This window comes from Plecotus auritus, assembly GCF_963455305.1.
Source record: "Plecotus auritus genome assembly, chromosome: 2".
In the NCBI taxonomy this organism is placed as follows: Eukaryota; Metazoa; Chordata; class Mammalia; order Chiroptera; family Vespertilionidae; genus Plecotus; species Plecotus auritus.
Window position 1 is genome coordinate 53,087,439 of NC_137771.1, and position 25,904 is coordinate 53,113,342.

The 25,904-nt window shown below is 37.4% G+C and overlaps 1 protein-coding gene across 1 annotated transcript in view; it reads right to left on the minus strand.

The window, feature by feature from the left end:
* NEGR1 (neuronal growth regulator 1) overlaps window positions 1–25,904 on the minus strand; it is a 917,357-nt gene that overhangs the window by 214,332 nt on the left and 677,121 nt on the right. Inside the window, exon 5 of the mRNA XM_080656273.1 lies at window positions 12,146–12,266. Within this exon, the coding sequence (XP_080512399.1) occupies window positions 12,146–12,266 (121 nt within the window). The remainder of the gene's footprint in view (window positions 1–12,145; window positions 12,267–25,904) is intronic.

The window sequence follows — 25,904 nt, forward strand, 5'->3', positions numbered from 1 at the left end:
TTGAAAATAAAAGAAGGGAAGAAAACCCCCTCACTTATATTCCTTTATTAAAGTGAATATTACTCAGATAAAATTTATGGCCTGTCTAGATGATAGGGTCGCATATATCTTGAATAGGAAAAGGAGAGGAAAGGTCACTTTACTTCATTATGATTTCTCAAGTTCATCTCACCTCTGTAGAACCAAGAATGAAAAATCATCATTCTCTAAAGTAAAAACCTAACCTGACTGAAAAAGGTCATCTTACCTCTGTGTAAAGGGAACATGGCATACTCTATCTACATGGTTGATTTTGGGAATTTTCCTATCCATTCAATGATACTTGCATACATTTTTAAATATCTGTACATGCATGTTTTAGGCATGTAGATAACTAATCCAAGGCAAAATGGTAATGCTTATCATATTTCCTCTATAGCAATGGTATAGATTAAACAACAGGATTCTGAAATGAGAGATATGCTGACATGATATTGGCTATAAAATGACTTAAAATGCATAGATTAAATTTAAATTTATTGCTTAAAATGTCAAAATATTATAGGTGCTCATCATCAAATACAAAATATTCAATTTCTTAGGTACACATTTGTTTTTTAACTGATCTATAAATAATTTTTAATGTTTTATTATATATTTGCTTTTCATTCATGGAGCTAATCTATATTTACCTCATTTGTAACTTTTGTATACCTATCTTAAATTCAGATGGAGGATTAAGAAAGAGACCCTGTTGTTATTAAATAATTCCCCAAATCATTGCTACTATTGGTCATATGCCTGAATGCAGGCAAAGTGAATAATACACTTTTTAAAAAAATGCCTAGAGAAGTTAAATGTCATTAGAAACCAGTGGGCTTGTCTTTCTAGGCCTCAGACTGGGATTTAAGGATACCCAAAAGAAGGAAGGAAATTCAAACAAGCAAGCAAATAGCAAAATTCCAATCTAAGACAAAAGGTAATGACATCTTCTCAAAGTAATGTAGATCCCGTGTTTTTGCAAAACATTAGTCCATTAAAATTTATGTATAGTCTTAATCATAAATGAATGTACAGCTCTTTTTAAAATTTAATATTTTATTGTCTAAAGTTTTACATATATCTCTCTTTTCCCCAATTGACCCCCCGCCCCGCCCCCAGCCATTCCCACCCCAGGCAAGCCCCCACCACCCCAGTGTCTGTGTCCATTGGTTATGCTAATATGCATGCATACAAGTCTTTTGGTTGCTCTCTAACCTCCCCCCAACACCTCCCCTGCTATTTGTCTCTGGATCTATTTTTGTTCATCAGTTTATGTTGATCATTATATCCCACATATGAGTGAGATCATGTGATATGTAACTTTCTCTGACTGGCTTATTTCACTTAGCATAATGCTCTCCAGTTTGATCCATGCTGTTGCAAATGGTAAAAGTTCCTTCTTTTTTATAGCAGTGCAGTATTGCATTGGGTAGATGTACCACAGTTTTTTAATCCATTCATCTGCTGATGGGCACTTAGGTTGTTTCCAAATCTTAGCTATTGTAAATTAAATTGTGCTGCCATGAACATAGGGGTGCATATTATCATTTCTGGTTGGTGTTTCTGGTTTCTTGGGATATAGTCCTAGAAGTGGGATCACTGGGTCAAATGGGAGTTCCATTTTTAACTTTTTTTAAAATATATTTTTATTGATTTCAGAGAGGAAGGAAGAGGGAGATAGAAACATCAATGATGAGAGAGAATCATTGATTGGCTGCCTCTTGAACGCCCCCTACTGGGGATCGAGCCTGCAACCCAGGCATGTGCCCTTGACTGGAATCACACCCGGGACCCTTCAGTCAGCAAGCCAATGCTCTATCCACTGAGCCAAACCAGCTAGGGCCATTTTTAACTTTTTGAGGAAACTCCATACTGTCTTCCACAGTGGCTGCACCAGTCTGCATTCCTACCAGCAATACACGACTGTTCCTTTTTCTCCACATCCTCACCAGCACTTGTCATTTGTTGATTTGTTGATGATAGCCATTCTGACAGATGTGAGATGGTATCTCATTGTTGTTTTGATTTGCATCTCTCGGATGATTAGTGACTTTGAGCATGTTTTCATATGTTTCTTGGCTTTCTGTATGTCCTCTTTTGAAAAGTGTCTATTTAGGTCCTTTGCCCATTTTATGATTGGATTGTTTATCTTCCTTTTGTTAAGTTGTATGAATTCTCTGTAAATTTTGGAGATTAAACCTTTATCATTGATATCATTGGCAAATATGTTCTCCCGTGCAGTGGGCTTTCTTGTTGTTTTGTTGATGGTTTCTTTTGCTGTGCAGAAGCTTTTTATTTTGATGTAGTCCCATTTGCTTATTTTCTCCTTAGTCTCCATTGCCCCAGGAGCTGTGTTGGAAAAGATATTGCTATGACATATGTCTGCTATTTTGCTGCCTACGGAGTCTTGTAGGATTTTTATGGTTTCCCGTCTTACATTCATCCTTTAGCTATTTTGAGTTTGTTTTTGTGTATGGGGTAAGTTGGTGATCTAGTTTCCCTTTTTTGCATGTATCTGTCTAAATTTCTCAGCACCATTTATTGAAGAGACTGTCTTGATTCCATTGTATGCTCTTGCCTCCTTTGTCAAATATTAATTGAGCATAATGGCTATGGTCGATTTATGGGCGCTCTGTTCTGTTCCATTGGTCTATATATCTGTTCTTGTGCCAGTACAATGCAGTTTTGAGAACCGTGACTTGGTAATATAGCTTCATATCTGGTATTGTGATCCCTCCAACTTTGTTCTTCTTTCTCAGGATTGCTGTGTCTATTCGGGTTTTTTTTTTTTCATTCCAGATGAATTTTTGGAGAGTTTGTTCTAGATCTTTGAAATATGCCCTTGGTATTTTAATGGGGTTGCATTGAATCTGTAGTTTGCTTTGGGTAGCATGGACATTTTAATGATGTTGATTCTACCAATCCATGAATGGTATGTTCTTCCATTTATTTATGTCTTCCTCTATCTCTTTTTTCAATGTCATGTAGTTTTCTGAGTACAGGTCTTTTACATCCTTAGTTAAATTTATTCCTAGGTATCTTAATTTTTTTGGTGCAGTGGTAAAATGAAATTGTTTTTTAGTTTCTCTTTCTGTGAGTTCATTATTCGTGTATAAAAAGGCCATAAATGTATGCATGTTAATTTTGTATCCTGCTACATTGCTGAATTCATTTATTAGGTCTTGTAGTTTTTTGATGGAGTCTTTGGGGTTTTCTATGTATAGTATCATGTCATCTGCGAATGAGGACAGTTTTACTTCTTCTTTTCCAATTTTGTTGCCTTTTATTTCTTCTTCTTGTCTGATCATTATGGCTAGCATTTCCAGTACTATGTCAAACAGGAGTGGTGAAAGTGGGCATCCCTGTCTTGGTCCCATTCATAGGGGAAATGAGTTTAGTTTTTGCCCATTGAGTATGATGTTTGCTGTAGGTTTGTCATATAAGGCTTTTATTATGTTGAGGTATGATCCCTCTATTCCCACTTTGCTGAAAGTTTTTATCAAGAAAGGGTGTTGGATTTTGTCAAATGCTTTTTCTGCATTGATTGATATGATTATGTGATATTTGTCTCTCAATTTGTTTATGTGATGCATCACATTTATTGATTTGCAGATATTGTACCATCCTTGCATCCCTGGAATAAATTTCACTTGGTCATGGTGTATGATCTTTCTAATGTAATGCTGGATCTGATTTGCTAGAATTTTGTTGAGGATTTTAGTATCTATGTTCATCAAGGATATTGTCCGGTAGTTCTCTTTTTTGTGTGGTGTCTTTATCTGGTTTTGGAATGAGGGTAATGCTGGCTTCATAGAAAGAGCTTGGAAGTGTGCCTTCCTCTTGAATTTTTTGGAATAGTCTGAGGAGGATAGGTTTTAGTTCTTATTTGAATGCGTGGTAGAACTCCCCTGTAAAGCCATCCGGACCCAGGCTTTTGTTTGCTGGAAGATTTTTGATCACTGCTTCAATTTCTTCAATAGTTATCATCATATTCAGGTTTTTTTATTCTTCCTTATTGAGTTTTGGGAAGTTGTATTTTTCTAAGAGTAAGTCTATTTTGTCTAGGTTCTCCATTTTGTTGGAATAGAGTTGTTCATAGTATTTTTTCATAATCCTTTGTATTTCTGTGGGATCGGTTGTTATTTCACCTCTTTCATTTCTGATTTTGTTTATTTGGGTCCTCTCTCCTTGCTTCTTGGTGAGCCTAGCTAGAGGTTCATCAATCTTGTTTATCCTTTCAAAGAACCAGCTCTTGGTTTTGTTGACGTTTTGTGTGTGTGGGCACGCGCATGCGCACACGTTTGTGTTTTTGTCTCTATGTCATTTATTTCCACTCTGATCTTTATTATTTCCTTCCTTGTGCTTATGCTGGGCTTTTCTTGTTGCTCTCTTTCTAACTCTTTTATTTGTAGGGTTAGATAATTTATTACCATTTTTTCTTGTTTTTTTTTTTTGAGGTAGGACTGTAGAGCTCTGAACTTCCATCTCAGGACTGCTTTCACAATGTCCCATAGATTTTGGATTGTTGTGTTTTCAGTGTCATTTGTTGCCAGGATGCTTTTTATTTCTTCTTTGATCTCTTTGGTAACCCAATCATTGTTTAATAGCATGCCATTTAGCCTCCAGGTGTTTGATTTGTTTTCATTGTTTTTATTGTAGTTGATTTCTGATTTTATGCCATTGTGGTCTGAGAAGATGCTTGATATGATTTCTATCTTCTTGAATTTGAAGAGACTTTTCCTGTGCTCCAATATGTTGTCTATCTTTGAAAATGATCTGTGTGCACTTGAGAAGAAAGTATATTCTGTGGCTTTGGGGTGAAATGTTCTGAAGATTTCAATGAATTCCATCTGATCCAGTGAGTCATTTAGGATTGATGTTTCTTTGCTGATTTTTTTGTTTAGAGGATTTATCCAGTGGTGTTAGTGGGGTATTAAAGTCCCCTACTATGACTGTATTGCTGTTGATCTCTCCCTTGATATCTTCCAGAAGTGTTTTTATGTATTTGGGTGCTCCTGTATTTGGTGCACATATGTTTACCAGAGTTGTATCTTCTTGTTTAATTGCTCCCGTTAGTATTATGAAGTGGCCTTCCTTATCTCTTGTTATGGTCTTCACTTTGAGGTCTAACTTGTTAGATATAAGTATTGCTACCCCAGCTTTGTTTTTTCATTTCCATTCGTCTGAAACATTTTTCCCATTCCTTTACTATCAGTCTGTGTGAGTTCTTTGTTCTGAAGTGGCTCTCCTGTAGACAGCAGATATATAGGTCCTGTCTTCTTATCCATTCAGCTACCCTATGTCTTTTGATTGGGGCATTTAATCCATTTACATTTAAAGTTATTATTGATAGGTACTTATTTGTCACCAATTTTATTCTTTATGCCTGTGTTCCTTCTTCCCTTTCTATTTCTTCTTTTTATAGCAGACTCTTTAGCATTTCTTACATTGCTGGTTTGATGGTAATAAAATCCCTTAGTCCTTTTTTGTCTGTGAAGCTCCTGATTTCACTTTCAATTTTGAATGATAGTCTTGCTGGGTATAGTATTCTTGGATTCAGAGCCTTGCTTTCATTGACTTTGTATATTTCATTCCATTCCCTTCTGGCATGATGTGTTTCTGTTGAGAAATCAGTCGATAGTCTGATGGGAGATCCTTTGTAGGTAACTTTCTGTCTCTCTCTGGCAGCCTTTAAGATTCTCACTTTGTCGTTGGTGTTTGCCAATTTAAATATAATGTGTCTTATTGTTGGTCTTTTTGGGTTCATCTTATTTGGGACTCTGTGAGCTTCTTGGACTTGTGTGAGTTTTTTCTTCTCAATATCAGGGAAGTTTTCTGTCATTATTTCTTCAAACAGATTTCTATTACTTGCTCAGTTTCCTCTCATTCTGGCACCCCTGTTATGCAGATGTTGTTTCATTTTGTGTTGTCCCAAAGTTCCCTTAGGCTCTCCTCCTGTTTTTTACGTGTTTTTTTTTCCAGTTGCTGCTTTGCTTGGGTATTTTTTCATATCTTTTCTTCTAGCTCACTGATGCAGTCCTCCGCTTCTTCTAGTCTACTGTTGATGCTTTCTATTGTGTTCTTTATTGCAGTGATGTCATTCTTCATTTCTTCTTGGTTCTTCTTCATTTCCTCTTGGTTCTTACACATGTTGTTGAATTTGTCTTCCATCCTTTTCAGTGTCTTTATGAACATTGCTCTGAATTCTTTCTTTGACAAATTGCTTGCCTCCATTTTGTTTACTTCCTTTTCTGGTGATTCCTCCTTTTCTTTCGTATGGGAGCTGTTTCTTTGTCTCCCCATGTTCGCTCCTGTCAGGGTGTCTGGTTATGAGCTCTCTCTCTACCATGTTGACTCTCTCCAGGCCATCTCTGACCTTTCCTCCCATGGATTGCCTCACCAGCTGTGCTTAATTTACCAATTCTGAGTTGATGTTATTTGATTCATCTGTTTCTTCTATCTGCTCTGTGAGAAGGCACAGGACCTATCTGCATATATGGCCGCCACCTGGTCTTCCCCTAGACAAACTTTTTAGGCACCTGTGGCCAGGGAGGCTGGAGTCTCGGTATTTCTGGGTTCATAGATAAGGCAGCTAGTCCCTGGGAATTGTGGCTCTAGGTTCCTGGGAGATATCCAAGGTTTCCCCGGGTGAAGGTAAGGCTGGGCTTCTGATCACAACTGCTCTCCCCTTCAAGATAGTAGAGTCTCTGCAGTAGAGCTGGCCTCCAAGGGAGAGATTTCAGCAGTAGTAGAGGCTGCCTGGGCAGTGGAGCCTGGTCCGCCAGTCCCCAACAGTCCTGTGGAATATAACTATCCCTCACTCACACATACACACACTCCCCGCATGTCTACGCACTCTCCTTTCACTCTCTCACTGACACACTATCTTGTAGTCTGCCATTCCATCGGCAGCCAGATTGGATTGACTGAATGTACAGCTTTTAAGCCATAGATTAACTTAATTTCTTGTCATTGAAAATAAGATTTGCTTAATAGTATTGCCTGGTCCAAAGTGTCTTTTCACTGCATATATAAGGAGTATATTTCTTCTCATCAATCTTCTCTATTATTAAGAAAAAAACATTTAATCTGTGTCTCTCTATATAATTGAACACATAACTCTGATTTTCCCAATATTTAAATGTATCTGAAGCAAAATTAAGTCTAATTGTACTGTCCCTGCCAGGTCTGCTGAGAGAGATTACAGTGTTAAAAAATATGACCATTTTATAGCAAGGGATAATATTTTCATAACAACTATTAAAACTTGAGTCATTCTCAATACTTATCTAAACAATGCAATAAATTAAGGTCAAGTGGCTAATATTTATAATACAAAATCATTATATTATCCATGATGGAGACAGTATGGGAGTCATCTTTGAAGATGGCATCTAATGATACTTATCTCCTGATATTTATGTCCCTGTGTTGCTCCTCTACATTGATTAGGATCACCCTGTGTAGTCAATCAAGTATTGCAGAAATGACAGAGCATGGCATCTGAGACTTGGTCACAAAAGATACCTCAGCTTCTACCTCACTTTTTCTTGGATCGCTAGTTTTGGGGCAAGTCAACTGCCATCACATTGACAGTCCAGCAGTCCTATGAAAATGTCCACATAGTGGTTAACTGAGACTCTGTCAATAACTAGCACTAACCTGACGGGCATGTTGGAAGTGAGATATCTTAGAAGCAGATCCTCCAGCCCTCCTCAAGCATTCAGATGCTGATGAGAGATCTGGAAGCATAACCATACAGCTTAGCTGACCCTGATTACCTGACCCAAAAAACTGATTGAGATAATAAATGATCACTATTTTAAGCTGCTAAATTTGGGGTTAACTTGTTACTTGTCAATAGATAACTAATAATGTCAATATATACAGGGAAAAAGAACATGGACTAAGAGGTTGACAAATCCTATACAATAAAGAGGTAATATGCAAATTGACCCTCACACCCTCGCACAAGATGGCCGCTGTCATGTGGTCAAAGATGGCCACCACAAGATGGACAGCAGGGGAGGGTAGTTGTGGGTGATCAGGACAGCAGGGGAGGGTAGTTGTGGGCGATCAGGCTGGCAGGGGAGGGCAGTTAGGGGCGACCAGTCCAGCAGGGCAGGGCAGTTGGGGGGGACCAGGACAGCAGGGGAGGGCAGTTGGGGGGAACCAGGCCTGCAGGGGAGGGCAGTTGGGGCGACTGGGCCAGCAGGGGAGGGCAGTTGGGGGCAATCGGGCTGGCAGGGGAGGAGTTAGGTGACAATCAGGCTGGCAGGGAGTGATTATGGAGTGATCAGGCTGGCAGGCAGGCGAGCAGTTGGGAGCCAGCAGTCCTGGATTGTGAGAGGGATGTTTAAACCAGCAGTCAGACATCCCCTGAGGGGTCCCAGATTGGAGAGGGTGCAGGCTGGGCTGAAGGACACCACTAGCCCCCACTCCCCCAGTGAACGAATTTCATGCACTGGTTCTCTAGTCTAAAATGTATCTTGATGACAACTTAAAGTAGATGGACTCCAAAGGGCCATATCTCAGTTTTGCCTTCAGTAAATTTAAAATAATAAATTGTACCTCACAGAGATTTGAGGACTAAAAGAGATAAAAGTATTTAAAGGGCCTAGAAAATGATTTGTCCTCAGTAAGTATTTGCTTTTTTTTTTAATGTTCTTTAAATTGTGCTAAATTTGACAAGACTTGCTTTTAAAGGTTATCAAGTGGATTATTTCCAGTACGTAGAGATGGATTTCATAGGATGCAGAATGCTATAAAGAGAAAAGACTAAGGATGGTCAGGTACTGTCTCTGTTTTTATTTGTGCTTATTTGTTTATATTTATTTTATTGAATATCTGACTTTGAACGTTTAAGAGAGGTGAATTTTTATAAATATCTCCTTAAATAGAAGTAAAGAAAGTGTATAAATTATTTCTGAATATAGTTGTAAGCCCCAAGTATAAAAGATCTCCAGAAAATAAAACTTCTCTGGATGTTGCAGAAACTCTCCTTGACTCTGACACGGTCTCTGACAGCTTTGTGCTCTAGTCAGACACCTGGAGGTCAAGACAACAACTGAGAAACATACTGTATCTATTTCTTCTCTGTGTGCCTACTTTGATTCCACTATTTTTGTGTCTTTGACTAAATAAATTGGGAAATTATAACTGGGTGTTTTTATGTGTCATATTTCCTTTTGCTAATTCATAATTGACTTGCAATGCCTTTACGTCTGGCTTTTAACGTTGACATTTCAATTGATTTTTGATAGACTCTGAGGAGTCATAACTTAAACTAAGTGCCGTAGTGTAGGGGTTAAATTCATAAACTCTGCATGTAGAACTGCAAGACTTTCTGGGTTCAAATCCAAGCTCTGTCACTAACTGTATCAACTTGTACGCATTACTCTGAAAACACTCTGTGCTTTTATCTCTCCCAAACAAGACGAAGAAAATAATGATATCTATCTTACAGGTTCGTTATAAAAATAAGCTGGTTAATATTTATTAAAAATTTCGAACACTACTTGTCAAATAGCAGTTGCTTGTGAGTTTTTCATTTTGATGAGGTAAATATTTGAATGCCCTGGGCTCTGAAACTACCATGTAGATCCAATTAGTGAGTATAACAACAACTGCTCAGCAACAAGCATATTTCTTTCTCCTATTTCCTGCAGATATTTAAATGTGCTTTACTATAATATTGAGAGGAATTTGTATATTCTTATTATGTTTGAGAACTTGAATATTTCCTAAACTCTAACCCTAACAAAGATAAATGTATACTTTTCTCTGAAATGAAAATATGTTTGCTATTTACAGATGCATTTGATTTCACAGCTCCTAGAGCTTCTCTAGGTGTACAAGTGTGTTGGGGAGCAACACTGATTGGGGAATATTAATCTATCTTTTATAGGAGTGGTTTTAAACTTCTTTGAAAATCCAATAAAAGCTATAGTCCATCTCCTCAGTAGGAAAAAAAATCACTGAAGTTATGACTATGAGCATCAATTGGCATTTTGCTATAATTGCTATAGGCACTAAGGATTATTACAGCCATTTTTAAAAGTTGCTGTATTTAGGAAAGGGAGAGAAAGAGAAAATGAAAGAGAGAGAGAGAACAAAAAAAACACCTCAAAAACAAATGAACAATAAAAAAAATTCAGGACATCACCTTACAAAATATTGGAAGCAAAGTGGACTTGAACAAATGAGCTCACATTTGCACTGCTGGGAATAATTGTTTGTTAGCTTTTAAGAAAGAAATGACACAAGATCAAAAGGGACTTTGAAAGGTATGTAACATAATTTGTCATTATTTAAACTGTTGTTAAAAATTTTTAATTAATTAATTATTTTTTGTGGAGATTTAGGGATGGGGCTGGGGGTGGGAGGTAGGGGGGAACTGCAAGGATGTCCCATGAAAGGGAGGTTTCTGAGCAGGTAGAATTAAGGTTCTATTCATCCACCCCATATCTACCAGAGAAGTATTACTTTCATAGGTATTACTTTTTGGGTTTCCAAACAAGATTGCATTTGAATAAAGGAGTTCATAACTTTCAAAGTATTGAGAACCACTTTTCTAGATGATTGTCCATAAAGATAATCACAAATTGAAGTTATCTCATCCTGGCTGGTTGCTCACTGGTCAGAGCATCCACCTGCAGACCCAAGGGTTGAGAGTTCGATACCTGGTCAAGGGCACATATCTCGGTTGCAGGTTCCTCAGCCCCGGTAGAGAGTGCATGTGGGAGGCAACCAATCAATATGGCTCTCTCATGTTGATATTTCCCTCTATCTTTCTCTCCCCTCCTCTTCTCTCCCTTCCACTCTCTCTAGAAATCAATGAAAAAATATCCTCCAGTGAGGATTAAAAAAAAAAGAAGAAACAAATATGCTAAAGAAAAAACAAAAACAAACAAACACACACACACACAAAAAAAAAAAAATTGAAGGCATCTCAACTGGGGTAACCATAATCTGAGAAGGTTGTATTAGAGGATACATAATCTTATAGGGTGCAACAAGGGTGACCCCGGAGAGGTTTGTTTTATTCTAAGTAAATAAAAACACGGGGCTTCCATGAAGTCACAGAAAGGTAGGTTTAAAATTAGTAAAAGCATTAATTAATTAGTTAAAAGAATTAAAAAGTGAATATCCCAAATCAGGGGTGGGCAAACTTTTTGACTCGAGGGCCACAATGTGTTCTTAAACTGGACCAGAGGGCCAGAACAAAAGCATGGATGGAGTGTTTGTGTGAACTAATATAAATTCAAAGTAAAGGAGCGGAGGGGAGAGCAAGAGAACCGGATAGAACAGCCGGATCCGGCCCGCGGACCGTAGTTTGCCCACGGCTGATCCCAAATGGTAGAAGAGATTCTATACAAAATAGCTGCAAATTTTAATCCACAGGGGTCCCACTTGTCTTTGATAGCTAAGACCACCTAAAGAGGTTTGAATGAGCTTACTGGTTGAAAATAAAGAGAAAGTAGTGGAGTCCTGACTTCTCTTGTTCAAACACTCTTGCCAAGGCCTTCTGAGGTTTCTCAAGGGGACAATCATACAGAGCTGAAGTTAGAGGAGCCTTAAAATCACATTGTATAGTCCTTTAACCATGTACTTTATTTCCTCTACAGCCCCTTTACTGACAGAATATCTAAAACACAGTGAGCTATAAAACAGTGTTAGAATGTCTTGAGGGAGAGCAAGGCAGGTGAGAGGGTTGAGTCTTATCAAGGAAGCTGGGCAGAGACAGAGGCTCCCGTGGCTTTTGGAGTGCTCTCATGGAGTCTGTGCCCAAGTCCTTTAAGTGCTGGTTTACTTCCCAATTAAATGTGGTTGCCAGCAAGAGCAATGGTGTGCTGGTTCAGAAGGGAGAAGCACAAATAAAACAATCAGCGATGAGGGATTTGCAGGCATTTCTGAGATCATATAAACCAAAGTGGACATTTCTTCAGGATGCTATTAGCTACTCTTCTTTCCCACGTGGGACCCCCCTTCAGTTTGCTTGCCTGGGAAGAGGCTGTTGAGAATCATTCAAGCCAGTTAAAGAAATTGCTTAAAGTAAGTATCTGAAACACAAACACATTAGCTCAAAGTGCTTGGAACACAGTAACAATCACAAAGTCCTTACTTCTTTTCTCCTTTGTACCATTCGAAGGCCGGAGGCGGCACACCTGCACCTTCGCATCTTATTAATCCACTGCGTCCAGGGGCCACGGTACCGGATTTAATTTCCTGGATCGTAGGAGCAACTGAAAAAGAAACACACACAAATAAACTGGTGGGTAAGTACAAATAATCTTCAGCAGAAATATAACACACATATATTTCCATTCCTTCTATATCCAAAGCAATCTTACGCTTGATAGGCCAATGCATCACATTTTCAGGGTGTTATGCTTCTAATACAAGACTTTCAGCTTCATTTTTCAAGTTGGACAATAGACGAATGTTCTCCGAGAGTGTAGAGTAAATGCAATACATTTTGGCCTTGCTTCCTATTGGAAAATGGCATTGGTGAGGGACACACTTCATCTACACTCCAGTCAAACTATACTCCAATAATAGCTCTCAGATATTGAGTGATCACTGGAAGCCAGTCACTGGACTAGGTGATTTTTGTTCATGATTTCCTCACAGCAATACTTTAAAGCTAGATGGTATTATCCCTTTTTACAAATGTAAAAATTGAAACTCAGAGAAGGTAAATAATTTGTCTAAGGTCACACAGTGGCTTAGCTGGAGAATTTGGACTTGAACTCAGGCATGTTGACTCAGAACCTAAGCTCTTTCAATATTCTGTGCTTTTCCCTGTCTGCTCTCCATGCATTAGCTCTTTAGCGATTTTTAAAAATGTGGTTTCTTCTACCTGGAATGTTGTTCTTCCCCATTTCCACAGACTCAAGCACTAATTTAGGTGTCACCATCTCCAAACTCTTCCCTATTGCTCTGGCTACAAACAGTTTTCCCGTCTCTAAGTAGTGTTTATAAATTTCTCATACCAAACTAGTATTTCTATCTTGTATTGCATTTATTTATGAGTATCTCAGGATTCCTTGTTAGTTTCCTGAAGGCAGGGTAAATATGTGATCAATTTGCCATTTTCAGATATCAGAGCACAATGCTTGGCACAAAATGATGCTTGAAAAGGTTTTTTGTAGAATAGTCATTCCTTTATTTATCAAATAGTTATTGAGCCATCAATAACTGTCAGGTATTTCCCAAGGCACAAAGCAGTTAAACTTCCTGACATGATGAAGCTTATACTCTAGGGGGATGGAGAAACAGAGTATAAGCAGTAAGTATCATAAATAATTAATTTAAATGAAATGTTAGAATCTGATAAAATATATGGTAAAACATACAGCGAGGTAAGAGACATTAGAGCAAGGAATGGATTGCAATTTTATGTAGGGTAATTTGATTAGGACTCATTGAGAAGGTAAGATTTAAGCAACACACATAGTCTTCCAGGAAGAGGGAGCAGCTTGCAATAAAGGTCTGAGGCTCTAGCAAGCTGATTTGTTTGAAAACAATCAATGTGGCTGAAGCAAAAAGACAGCAGGATATGGAATGTGATGGGTAATTTTGTGTCAACTGGACTGGGTCACAGAATGTTGGATATTTGCTAAACATTATTTCTTGGTGTATCCATGAAATATTAGCATTTGAATCAGTGGACTCAGTAAAGCATATTGCCCTCTCCAATGTGTGTTTGCATCAAATAATCCACCGAGGGACTAAAGAGAAAAAAAGGCACAGGGAGAACTCAGCTCTTCTCTGCCTAACTGCTGAGCTAAGGCAGCCTCTGAGTAGTTATTACACCATTGGCTCCCCTAGGTTTCAGACTTTCAGACCAAGACTGAACTATACCATTGGCTTTTCTGGGTCTCCAGCTTATAGACAGCATATTGTGGGACTTCTCAGCCTGTATAATCACTGAGTCAATTCCTTATAATATAATCTCTTTATCTGTATACACACACACACACACACACACACACACACACACACACACACACTGAGTGGCCAGATTATTATGCCTTCAGAGACCATAATAATCTGGCCACTCAGTGTATATATATGTATATATACTGTATATCTATATATATTAGAAGCCCGGTACACGAATTCATGCATGGGTGGAGTCCCTTGGCCTGGTTGGTGATCGAGGCCTATTGGGGGGCTGGCCCAGGGGGAGGGACCCCAGGAGGTTGGCTGGCCAAGGGGAGGGGCCCTGCCCCTAATTGGGGTAAGGGGTCTGATTGGTGGTGGGGCCGTCCAGGGGGAGGGGCTGCGGGTGGTTGGGGGTGGCCTATCGGGCCTAGATTGGGCCAGTTAGCTGCCGCAGTGCATGTCATAGTGACCAGTTTTTCTGTTCATTCTGGTCATTCTGCTGTTCGGTCATTGGGCTTTTATATATATATATATATATAGATATGTGTGTGTGTATGTGTGTTTGTGTGTATATGTGTGAACACACATATACATACATATATGCATAGGTGTTTGTATATACAGTTGACCTTGAACAACACAGGTTTGAACTGCATGGGTCTACTTATATGCAGATTTTTTTCCAATAAATTCATCAGATCATTGTTTGGAGATTTCCTTAATACTCTGAGGCAAACATATCAATTACAATACGCTAGCATAAGGCAATCATATTGCTGCTTCTTTATTACCAATGCATGAATGCCTATATATAAATACCAATTTCTTTTTCACATTATCTTTTCATTTTTGATGTCTAGGAAGCTCTTTATTTCACCTTCAATTTTAAATGATAGCCTTTCTGGGTAATCTTAGTTGTAGCTCTTTGCTTTTCTTCATTTTGAATATTTCATGTCAATTACTTCTGGCCTGAAATGTTTCTATTGGAAAATCAGCTGATGAGAGCTCACAAGAGCTCCCTTGCAAGTAACTGTCTTTCTCTTAAGATTCTCTCTTTATCGTTAACCTTTCCCGTTTTAATTATGATGTTTCTTAGTGTGGGCCTCTTTGGGTTCATCTTGATTGGGACTCTGTGCTTCCTGGACTTGTGAGTCTTTTTTCTTCACTAGGTTAGGAAAGTTTTTAGCCATTATTTCTTCATACAGCTTCTTGATCATTTGATCCCTCTCTTCTCCTTCTGGTACCCCTATGATGTGGATATTGCTATGCTTGATGGTGTCCCAGAGGTCCCTTAGACTTTCTTTTTTTTTTTTTAATATATTTTATTGATTTTTTACAGAGAGGAAGGGAGAGAGATAGAGAGCTAGAAACATCGATGAGAGAGAAACATCGATCAGCTGCCTCCTGCACACCTCCCACTGGAGATGTGCCCGCAACCAAGGCACATGCCCTTGACCGGAATCGAACCCAGGACCCTTCAGTCTGCAGGCCGACGCTCTATCCACTGAGCCAAACCGGTTTCGGCTAGACTTTCATTTTTTAACATTCTTTTGTTGTTGGTCTGTTTTGTTGTTTTCTGTTGTCTTGTCCTCTAAATTGCTGATTTGATTCTCTGCTTCTTCTAACATGTTGTTGATTCTTTCTAGTGTAGTCTTCATTCCAGATATTGTGTTCTTCATTTATAACTGTTTCTTTTTTATTGTTTCTATGTCCTTTGGATCATATGGTAAAAGTATGTTTAGTTTTCTAAAAAAAAACAAAAACCTGTCAAACTGTCTTCCTAAGTGGTTGTACAATTATGAATTACTACCAGCAGTGTATGAAAGTTTCTATTGCTCCAAATTCTTGCCATCATTTGGAGTTGTCAGATTTTAGTTATTCTAATAGGTGTGTAGTGGTATCTCATTTTTAAAATTTGCATTTCACTGATGACATATAATGTGGAGTGACTTTCCACATGCTTATTTGCCATCTGTGTATCTTCTTTGGTGAGGTGTCTATTAAGGTCTTTGGGCCATTTTTTTAAATTGGGTTGTTTATATTCTTATTGTTGAGTTTTAAGTGTTTTTTGTATATTTTAGATAACAGTCTTTTATCAAATATGCCTTTTACAAATATATTCTCCCAGTCTGTGGCTTGTCTTTTAATTTTATTGATAGCGTTTAACACAGAGTGAAATTTCTCATTTTAATAAAATCTAGCTTATCAATCATTTCATCCACAGATCATTCTTCTTGGTGTTATATCTAAAAAGTCATCACCAATCCCAAGGTCATCTAGATATTCTCCTATGTCATCTTCTAGAAGTTTTATATGAATGTCTTTTTTAATATTTTATTTTCCACCAATGTTTAAAACATAGAATACATTTTAAATAACATTACGAGAAAAAGTTCAATATAATAGGAACCTTGAGGATGGAAATACTAATTCATTCAGATGAATGACTTGAGTAAATGTGCACTTTGGATATATTTTAGGTTTCTTTAGAAAGCAATAAAATAGTACAGAGTTTAATGATTTTTCAATATGTGGTGAATATGAAAACTGTAAACACTCTAACAATAGAACATTGCCTTTTCTTTAAAAAATGCCCTTGTAACTCCATCATTTTTTGTTAAGGGTGATACTTAATTTTGAAATTATAGACCTCTACATGTCTGTGGTATTTTTATTCTTAATAGTAAAAGTTTAACTTATAATTCTGAAAAAAATCAAAAAATATTTTTATTGAAGTGCTTGGCAATAATGCTAAAAAATAATGAACATATTTACCCAGAAAGTCTCACCCATAAGAAAATGTGAGATAATATACATACCAGTACACACATTTTTATATCTGTATATCTGTAAATATATACTACATATACAGGGTGTCCCAAAATGTATATACACTTTAACAGCTGATAGCTCAAATTTTAAAATGAATTATATTTTTAATAAACACTACCTTTATAATTTATGCAAAGTGTCTATATACATTTTTGAGGGACACTATATATATATATATATATATATATATATATATATATGCACAAATACAAACACTCAATCATATCAGGAATTATTTTAATAACGGTTTCTAAGCTAAGCAAAGATTAATGTTCCCCTATAAAAGGAAATAAAATATACAAAATACATCTATAAATAAAAACCCACCTATTTGTCTATTATTATGATACTGTTTTGCTTGTGAGAGGTATAGATCAGATTGTATTTTCACTCTTGTCCTCACAAATTTCCATCTCTCTTTCTCCCTGTCACACTAAGGGACCATAATCTTTTATGATATTCAATTGTTATTGAAGATGAAATAACCATATGCAGTAGGAGACCCATCACAAGCTTCTATTGATAACCTGGTTAGATCAATTAGTCTCTTGTTTGTCAAGGGGGCCGTGACTCATTACAAACTAAACCATGAAATCTGGAACACTGCCTGAAAACCCAGGCGTAATGAACTGAAATAAAAATCTAATTTGTCATTAAAATGCTTTTATGCAGCACAGTGTGCATATGGCTCAGCACTAGGTGTTTCACCACACAAGTTAAAGGAGCATGATCCTCTTGTCAGTGATGGAACACCAAAAATGTCATATGAAACTGTATAAAACATGAATCAAAAATTAAAATTGAGCATAATAAAAAAGTCCCCAGAGTATTTTTTTTTTGTGTTACAGAATTAAAGAGTTATGAGTTATGGGTAATCAATATGGAGAGGAGTGTCTCATTTTGAGGCTAAAATTCTTAACTTGAACTTGAACACTCTACTGATTATTCTTGGGAATATGAATAAACCCTTATTCATATTATTTTACCTCTTTTGAAAATGACTACTTAAGAGGAAAAAGATTAATCCACTTATTTGCTTTTAATACCTTCATCAATTCAACAAATATGTTTATTATGGGTCACATTGATAAAAATAATACTCCTGGTCTCATAGGAATATTATTTTTGAGGTTTAGGAATTTGGGGGTTTATTTTTTTGGGGGGTGTACATACATGTGCAAACAGTAAATATATTTTTAAATTTATATAAATAGTAAGGGATTGATATGAACTGAAATGAAAACTGAGCAAGGTAACAGAACAGACCCTTACTGATAAGGCATTAATTGAGCAGAGCATTGAATGATGTGAGAAAAGGAATCAAGTGCTTATCTGTAGGAAATTATTAAAGTAAGAGAAAACAGAGAAGTCAAAGGCCTGAGCTGAGAGCATGCTTGAGATAGAAACATGCTTAACAGATAGAAGGAGGAACAAGATGGTCTTACAATTTTATTCTAAGGAGATGAAGTTTTAGATATTTGTAGTAGAGGAGTGACATGGTTTAATGAACATTTTATAAAGATTCTTTAGCTGCTGTGTGAAACAAAGTCTGCAGAGAGACAAGTGAGGAAACAGAGAAGCTAGAAGACTCTTTTTTGAATGATGAGAAAGTCATTGGCCAATCCACAGGAAAGGTGGCAATTGAGATAATTTTAATTAATTAGACCATTGGTCACAATGGATCTGAATCAACTCATTTTATTTAACTGGCAGTGACAGGACATTTATAGTCAAATTTCCAAGTTTACATCATTCTGAGCCCTATTACTTTGCATACATAAAAGAGTTCTGTGGCCACAGAAATGTCTGATTATACCCAGTAAGTTTTTTTGTGTTTTTTTAGAGCATATCTCAGAAACTGTGATGTATGAATTTCTTATCACATGGAACTTTTTCCAAACATATGAGACCACAAAATTGCAAAAGTTTTTATATTTGAGTTTTTGTGGACCTCTATTTCTTGGGACATATTCTGAGTATGCTGGACAGTTGGACTAGTAGATGTCTAAGGTCTATTCTACATGCTATGTTACGTGATCCATGACTTTTAGGGTCAAAAATCATCACTAATTCAACAGGCTCATGAGCTATAATGTATTCATGAATTTTACGTGAGAAGACCTCAATTATTTGCATTTTCAAGATATTTACTTGCCAAAAATATAGACCTCACAACATTTATGACTAATTAATTCTACAACTGGAGCTATAATCTATATATATAAAAGCCTAAGCAACTGGATGACTGAACAACTGAACGACCTGTTGACTGGTCATTATGACACACACTGACCACTAGGGGGCAGACACTCAATGCAGGAGCTGCCCCCTGGTGGTCAGTGGACTCCCACAGCAGGTGTACCACTCAGCTGACCCATGAGCTCAAGGCTGGTGAGCGCAGCTGCCATGGCAGTGGTGGCAGGCGCAGCAGGGCCAGGATGAGTGGGAGCGGTGTGGTGCCCAGCCCAGGGTTGGGGCTCCTCCCTGGCCACCTGCCACTTCCTGTGCTACTACATCCCTTGGGGGATGTTGGACTGCTGTTTTCAACCTTCAATCCGACATTCCCCCAATGGGTCCAGGATTGTGAGAGGGCACAGGCCAGGCACAAATCCATGCACCAGGCCTCTAGTAGTGAATTATAAGCATGATTGACTAAGTCATATAAAGCACTCATTTACCACTAAAATGTTCCATGTCCTAAGAAATTAAATTGGGCCCTTCCTAGAAAAGACAATCAAATAATACAACCTGAGTGATTGCTCCCAGAGCCTATTTCTTTTACCACCACACTCCATTGCTCTGTGAATTCTAGCCAAGACCAGCAATGCAAGCTGCTTTTATAGGGAGTGGGAGTGTAAATGTGTGCATCTACATGTGTTTGGACTTCTGGAACTGTTTTTCTTTTCATGGACATAGTTTTTTTGTTCTACTCAGATATAATGTCTTTCTATTACATTAAAGTAGCAAAGAAGACTTCTCAAATTGATGAGTACAAATGGCATCCTTTGAAATAAACTGATTCACCTGTATTGCTGAAATTTAGGGATACTGCCTTTATGTCAGATTGTATATGACTGTGAGCTAAAGCAATTGAACACTAAAATAAATTAATTTCAGAAGAATGTTATTATACAGATGTGGGGAACAGCAAAGAACAGATGTTGGGAAAAGCCAGGAGTGAAAGGGTGTATAAGGAATATTTAACTCCTGTGTGATTAGATGTTTATAAAAGAATATTCTTCCCTTGACATTTACTCAGTGGGATTATTTCCTTTCATTGTTTAGCCAGTAATTTCGGGATGAAGATAATTGAAGGTTCTTCATCCCAAACTCCAGGCTCTGCAGGTGCAAGCAACAGAACCTTAGCACTTGGCACCCAATAAGCCTAAGTGAGATTCAAGTTTTTTTTAGTTACATGACACCAGCCACAAAGACCTTCTTCCTCTCTTGCCATCCTCAATGGGAGCATTGGTTTTGTACAGTCTTATTATTAAAAAAAATAAGAAAGAGTGAGCCTTAGTGAACTGAGATAGTTGAAATGAAATTTGAGAGTTCCAATTGCAAAAGTATTTTGAACATCACCCTTCCCCTCTCAAAATTATGGAAAATGATGAAAGTACCATATTAAATAATTACAACAATAAAGAAGGATGAGAATTAGTAAAACAAAATAAGTCATTAAGAAATTCATCCTACAGAAACAACATAAAAAAGCACTGTGGTAAATAAGCATGTTGACCTTGGTCTAGATTCTAGAACTTGGGAGCTACACTAAAACAGCCTTGATCAAATTGATAGTTTTTTTAAAAAAATCTAAGGTTTCCAGTACCTATCAGAGAACACATCATATAGGATGTGTTCAGTAAACTATTGTCACAGATGAAATTGATGATAGTTACATAATTTGTAACTTTCAAAGGTTGCCATAGATCCCATAGAAATGGATCACAAGGTCAATAACCAACTTCTATGAAGCAAATATATCCTTGCACTATGGACTAATTTCTTCTCACAGAAAACTAAGAACTCCATGTTATTGCTAATAGAAACATTTTTTAAAAAGAATTTATTTAGTGAGATTTTTTTTTTGAAAAAAAAAGTCACACTACTGAAATACAGCTGAATCATAATCTTCATAACATAAAGGACTTGCACATTGAATTACAGCCCTGGCTGCTTTCTCAGGAGATGAAAATAATTCAGTTTATAACATACCTCCAGCTCCCCAAGACCTTAAACATTTAGCCAGTGGCAAAACAGTGTAGTAAAAAGGATCTGCTTTGCAGTCAAACAAAAGTGGTTCTAACATTCATTGTTTACCTAACCCTTCTAAACCTTAGTTGTGTTTCACCTGTAAATTAAATAATGCCTACTTCACAGGATTGCTGTATAGACAACATAAAACACATCATGGAAAGTGCTTACCTCAGAGCTTTTCACTGAGTTAGAAGTAAACATTAGCTATTATTAAACAGGAATTATTACAAGTTAATAGGGTATCACAGATATGCTTCATTTAAAAGCATGGAATCACGATAAGGTCTGGATAGAAAAGGGAACTGTTTTTTTCTTAAATACATTGTCTAGGTACTGTAAACATGTGATTAATTTAATCAAAATCTGGACTAATGTATCATTTTTACTCTCCCAGAATTCCATCCATATTCTACTTTTTTAGTGTAGTTAACCAAGAAAATGCTCCTTGAAAGGCATTTGTGGTAAATCTTGTCTTATTTCTTGTTGACCAAGAAGGAAGAGGCATGAGTTCATAAATGTGATACAAAATAAAAATTGTATAGAACACAAAGGTATCCTCTCATGAAAGACATGTGATTGTGAAGGTACATTATAGGTTAGGGCATATAGAAGATCACTGTAAGGCATAGAAAGGATCGATGTATTGATTCAGTTAAGCATGTGATGAGATCATTTTCTCTTTCACAAGAAAGACAATAATAAGTGGAATTTCATATATAAACTTGACTTCCATAGTTTTATTAAACATGTAGTGTACTAAGCTGTTATCTCGGATCCCTTATGTTTGCACAGATACATAAAAACAAAATATTTTGTAAAACATTTCAGAGCTAAGATAGCAATTGCACATTAAGTCTGATTTTAGCGGCATTGGTGAAGGCCCTTGCATTGGTCCCTTAAACTGTCAAAGAAAAATCTGTGCATTTTTAAAAGCTACAACATCAGAGATTCTTTTCCTAAATTTATGGTTTGATGCTTTTATAATAATAAACGTGTTCAAAGTGGCCAAATATATGCAAGCTCTCATTAGTCATTTATATTGTGGTGTGAATGGATCTGATAGTGTGTTGATTATTAATGTGTATCTGCTAGAAACCATTGAAGAATGAATGGTTGGGTTATCTGTGACTCATGAAGTCGATAAAAGGACAATAAGGAGAGAAAGGGTTATATAATGAGGAGTTTGTTGGTGCTTAGGCAGAATTCATTCATATATAATGTTTTTGGCAAGGGTTAGCTTGAAGTAGCTGTCCCCTTATAGTCTGCAATGCTCACTCCAGAGATGCATCAACTGTAAAATGTCTGAAATTTTTTGGGCCACCAGTTTTATCAATAGGAATTAAATGGTTCACTGTTTTCCTAGCTGGTGAATCCAAACTTTCTTTCTTTAGACTTCACTCATGATTTGATCTCTTCTCTGTTGTCAGTCATGCTGAAACTATAGTTGTATATGATTGATTTGGATACATGGGACACATTTGCAAGAACTGTGAAGTTGGGATTTCCAAAGGCATGTCTATTCTCAGCATGTGCTATCTTGACTATCTTGTAACAAGCGCTGCCCATCAATCTAAACCTTCTGAATTCTTGAACATTTGAATGCATTATTTTCCTATTAAAGCTATTATACATTTCCTAATATAAAATTATTTTTTAGTGAATACCCAAAAAATAAAGATTAGAAGAGTTCAAATGCTTTCTTTAGATTACCCAGAAAACATGAAAATATTGTTAGGAATTTTTTTCTCATGAGGAAAATTTTCTAGCTGTGGTAATCAGTAAAGATACGTTATTTAAACGTCTATTCTGTGTTTTTTGTTGCTGTTGTTATGTTTCAAGTCATGGTTCATTTTCAAAGATTAATATTGATCTCTCAGAGTATGAATAAATTAGTCATATATAAATTTAATATTTTTGCAGTCCATCAGTGTAAAAAAAAATGATAGCAATAAAGATGTATTTGGTAATAAATGGGTGTAACACCAGCAGAATCTTTCCTGGGCTAGTTTCTCACCAGACCATGTTTCTCTCTGGCCCCAGGGCCAACTTCTTCAAGGACCTAATAGTACATGTGAAGGCACAGGGAGCCTTGAGCTGGTATGGTGTTGGCTTTATGCTGAGTAATCACTGGACTCGATTTTTTAGTTGACTGAATGAATGGCTTATTGTTTCTTTTTGTTTCTGTGGCCTTCAATAATCTTAAAATAGCACATTTAAAAAGCTGATTAGAATTGTTTAATTCTAAGAAAATGAACAATTTATATTACTAATATATTCTAAAGAGTTACTTTCCAAACATATTCTTGGGAAAAAGAAAGCATTTGAGTAGATAAAAAATTAAAAATTAAAATAAAAAACAAGATTTATATTATAGAAAAACAGTTGTAAACTATCCTTTTCTCCCTGCCCACCATCCTCAAATGCATGACAGAGAATGTTAGACGTCTAGCAAGAATATAGGAATGTGTTAAGTGAATGACATTTTCCAAAAGTATAGGCACAGATTCCTTAGTAAGAAAATGAGCATTGAACTGAACCATTTCTCCTCTCCATGTATTTTGAGGTGGCAATCAGCAGTGTCCTTATACCTGCATCATAGAAATGGCATTGCTATAGTATTTCTGTGTGATTTAAAGAGTAAAGCAACAGAGGTCATGACAGTGAAACAGATGTTCTTCATGCAAAGACTTGCCATGAACTTATGAACAAGTAGAAAAACAACACAGCAGAAAGGGATACTAGATGTAGAATTGAGAGGTAGTTTTTCTTTGCATTTGTAAAACACAGTTTTGCATACTTCTATTTATGGAGAAAGCTAAATCATAGCAAACATAATACATAGAAACTAAAATCAAAAGAATAAGAAGACATAAAGTAAGAGAGACATTTTACCCACAAATAGTGTATCTTAAAGAAATCAAAAGACGTGGGAGGAAGGGTGGTAAAAGCACTGTAATTTTCATAAATAATAGTATGGATTTATTTGAGAGTATGAATGTTTTACAAAGAAAAAAATATCATCCTTCATAAAATGATTAAGCTAAACATGGTATGAGAAAACTCCAACAGCCAAAGTAATTTGACAACTAAAGGGTGTGTCAAGAAAAGAAAAGTCTGAATGACAAGTAAGAAATTCCATGTTAGCAACAGCAGAACACAAATGTTTGGGCTCTTTCTTCCTTTGCTCAGAAAGAATATATATATGTATTCAGCTGCTGCCCTTCTTATAATCTCAATCTTATTTAGTGCCCCTTAAGTCAAAAATCATGAGATTCCTCTCTATCTATTGCACTCATCCTGTAAAACTTATCTGTGCATTTGATGAACAGTTGCTATTACCAGTCCACAAAGGCCGTTACAGAACATTGCCAAGTCTTGAGAGACTCTATATTTTGTAGGTCTGCCTTTAAAAACGCATCTTGTCAGTCCTCACCACCTTATAACTACTATGATGGTGCAAGCCAACATTATCTCTTGCTTGGAAGTCTCATTACTGGTAACCCCTGGTTTTGCCTTTCCCCCTCAATAGGCCATTCTCAGTGTCGGGCCATAGCGTTTCTGTTAAAACAAGAGACATCCTCCACCCTTACTACTACACACAACAATGCTCTGGCTTCCCCCTTCTCTCAGAATACAAGTCAAATGCATTACAGTTGTCCATGGATCCCTAAGTAATCTGATTTGCCTGCTCTTTCTCTGACCATACTTCTGTCCATTTTCTTTCTTGCCCACTCAGCTCTGGCTACACTGGACTGACTACTACATCATGGAACACGTAACAAGAATGTTCCTACTTCAAGTTCTTTATACTTGGTAATTCCTCAGTCTGGAATACTCACTCAGATATATGTATGTCTTGCTTGCACCTTCATTTCCTTTTAGGCTCTACTCCAACTTCACCTTAGTGACGAGGACTACCCTGACCCCATATATAAAATATAATTTTATCCCCTTATGTACAACCCCTTCCTTCTTAACCTTCATTATTGTTCTCATTAATAATAATCTCCATACGACATAGCATATATTTACTTCTTTGTTTGATGATGGTCTTTTTTCCCTCATTAGAAAGTACAATCCATAGAGGAATTGTGTGCCTATAAAATGAATAATGCAATGTCTGCAAATAGGTGACCTTCATGTTTTTGCTATATAATAATAACCTTGTTTTTTCATCCCTATAAACTTAGATGAATATGTAAAATACATATATTATCATTATATAATCAATAATGAATATGTTTAATATATCCTATATAAAGATAGGATATGTTAAAGGCTAATATGCAAATAGACCGAATGGCGGAACAACCAGAACAACTGAACAACTGGTTGCTATGATGTGCGCTGACCACCAGGATGTGCGTGCGGAACATGGCAAGCGTTGGCCGCGGCGGGATGGTGGGGCAGGTGAATGAACGTGGGCGCCAGACTAAGGCAGGGCGCTGGTCACTGTAATTGGGGCGAGCCTCTGGTGGTTACTGAAAATTCTTTGCTCCTGTGTGCTGCTGTCCTGCCTGGCACTCACACCTGCTGCCAGTTCCCGGAGCCAGTCCCAGTCATTCAGCATCATCAGTGGGTGTGAGTGGCGGCTGCTGGCCCTGATCACCCCTGACAGTTTCTCCATCTCCCCCTGCTCCTAAGGGGCGATCAGGGCAGCAGCTGCTGCTCACACCTGCTGACAGCACCAGCCCCGCTCACACCCGCTGCTGGCGCTGGCCCCAATCACTCCACACCATCAGTGGGTGAGAGCGGGGCTGGTGCTGTCAGTGTGTGGGAGCGGTGGTGGCAGTAGCAGGGCTGCTGGCAGACAGGGGACTAGGTGCCATGGCAGGAGAGGCTGGGTGGGAGCACGGAGGATGGGCTGAGGACCTCCCCCTCCCTGTGCCTACCACAGCATTGTG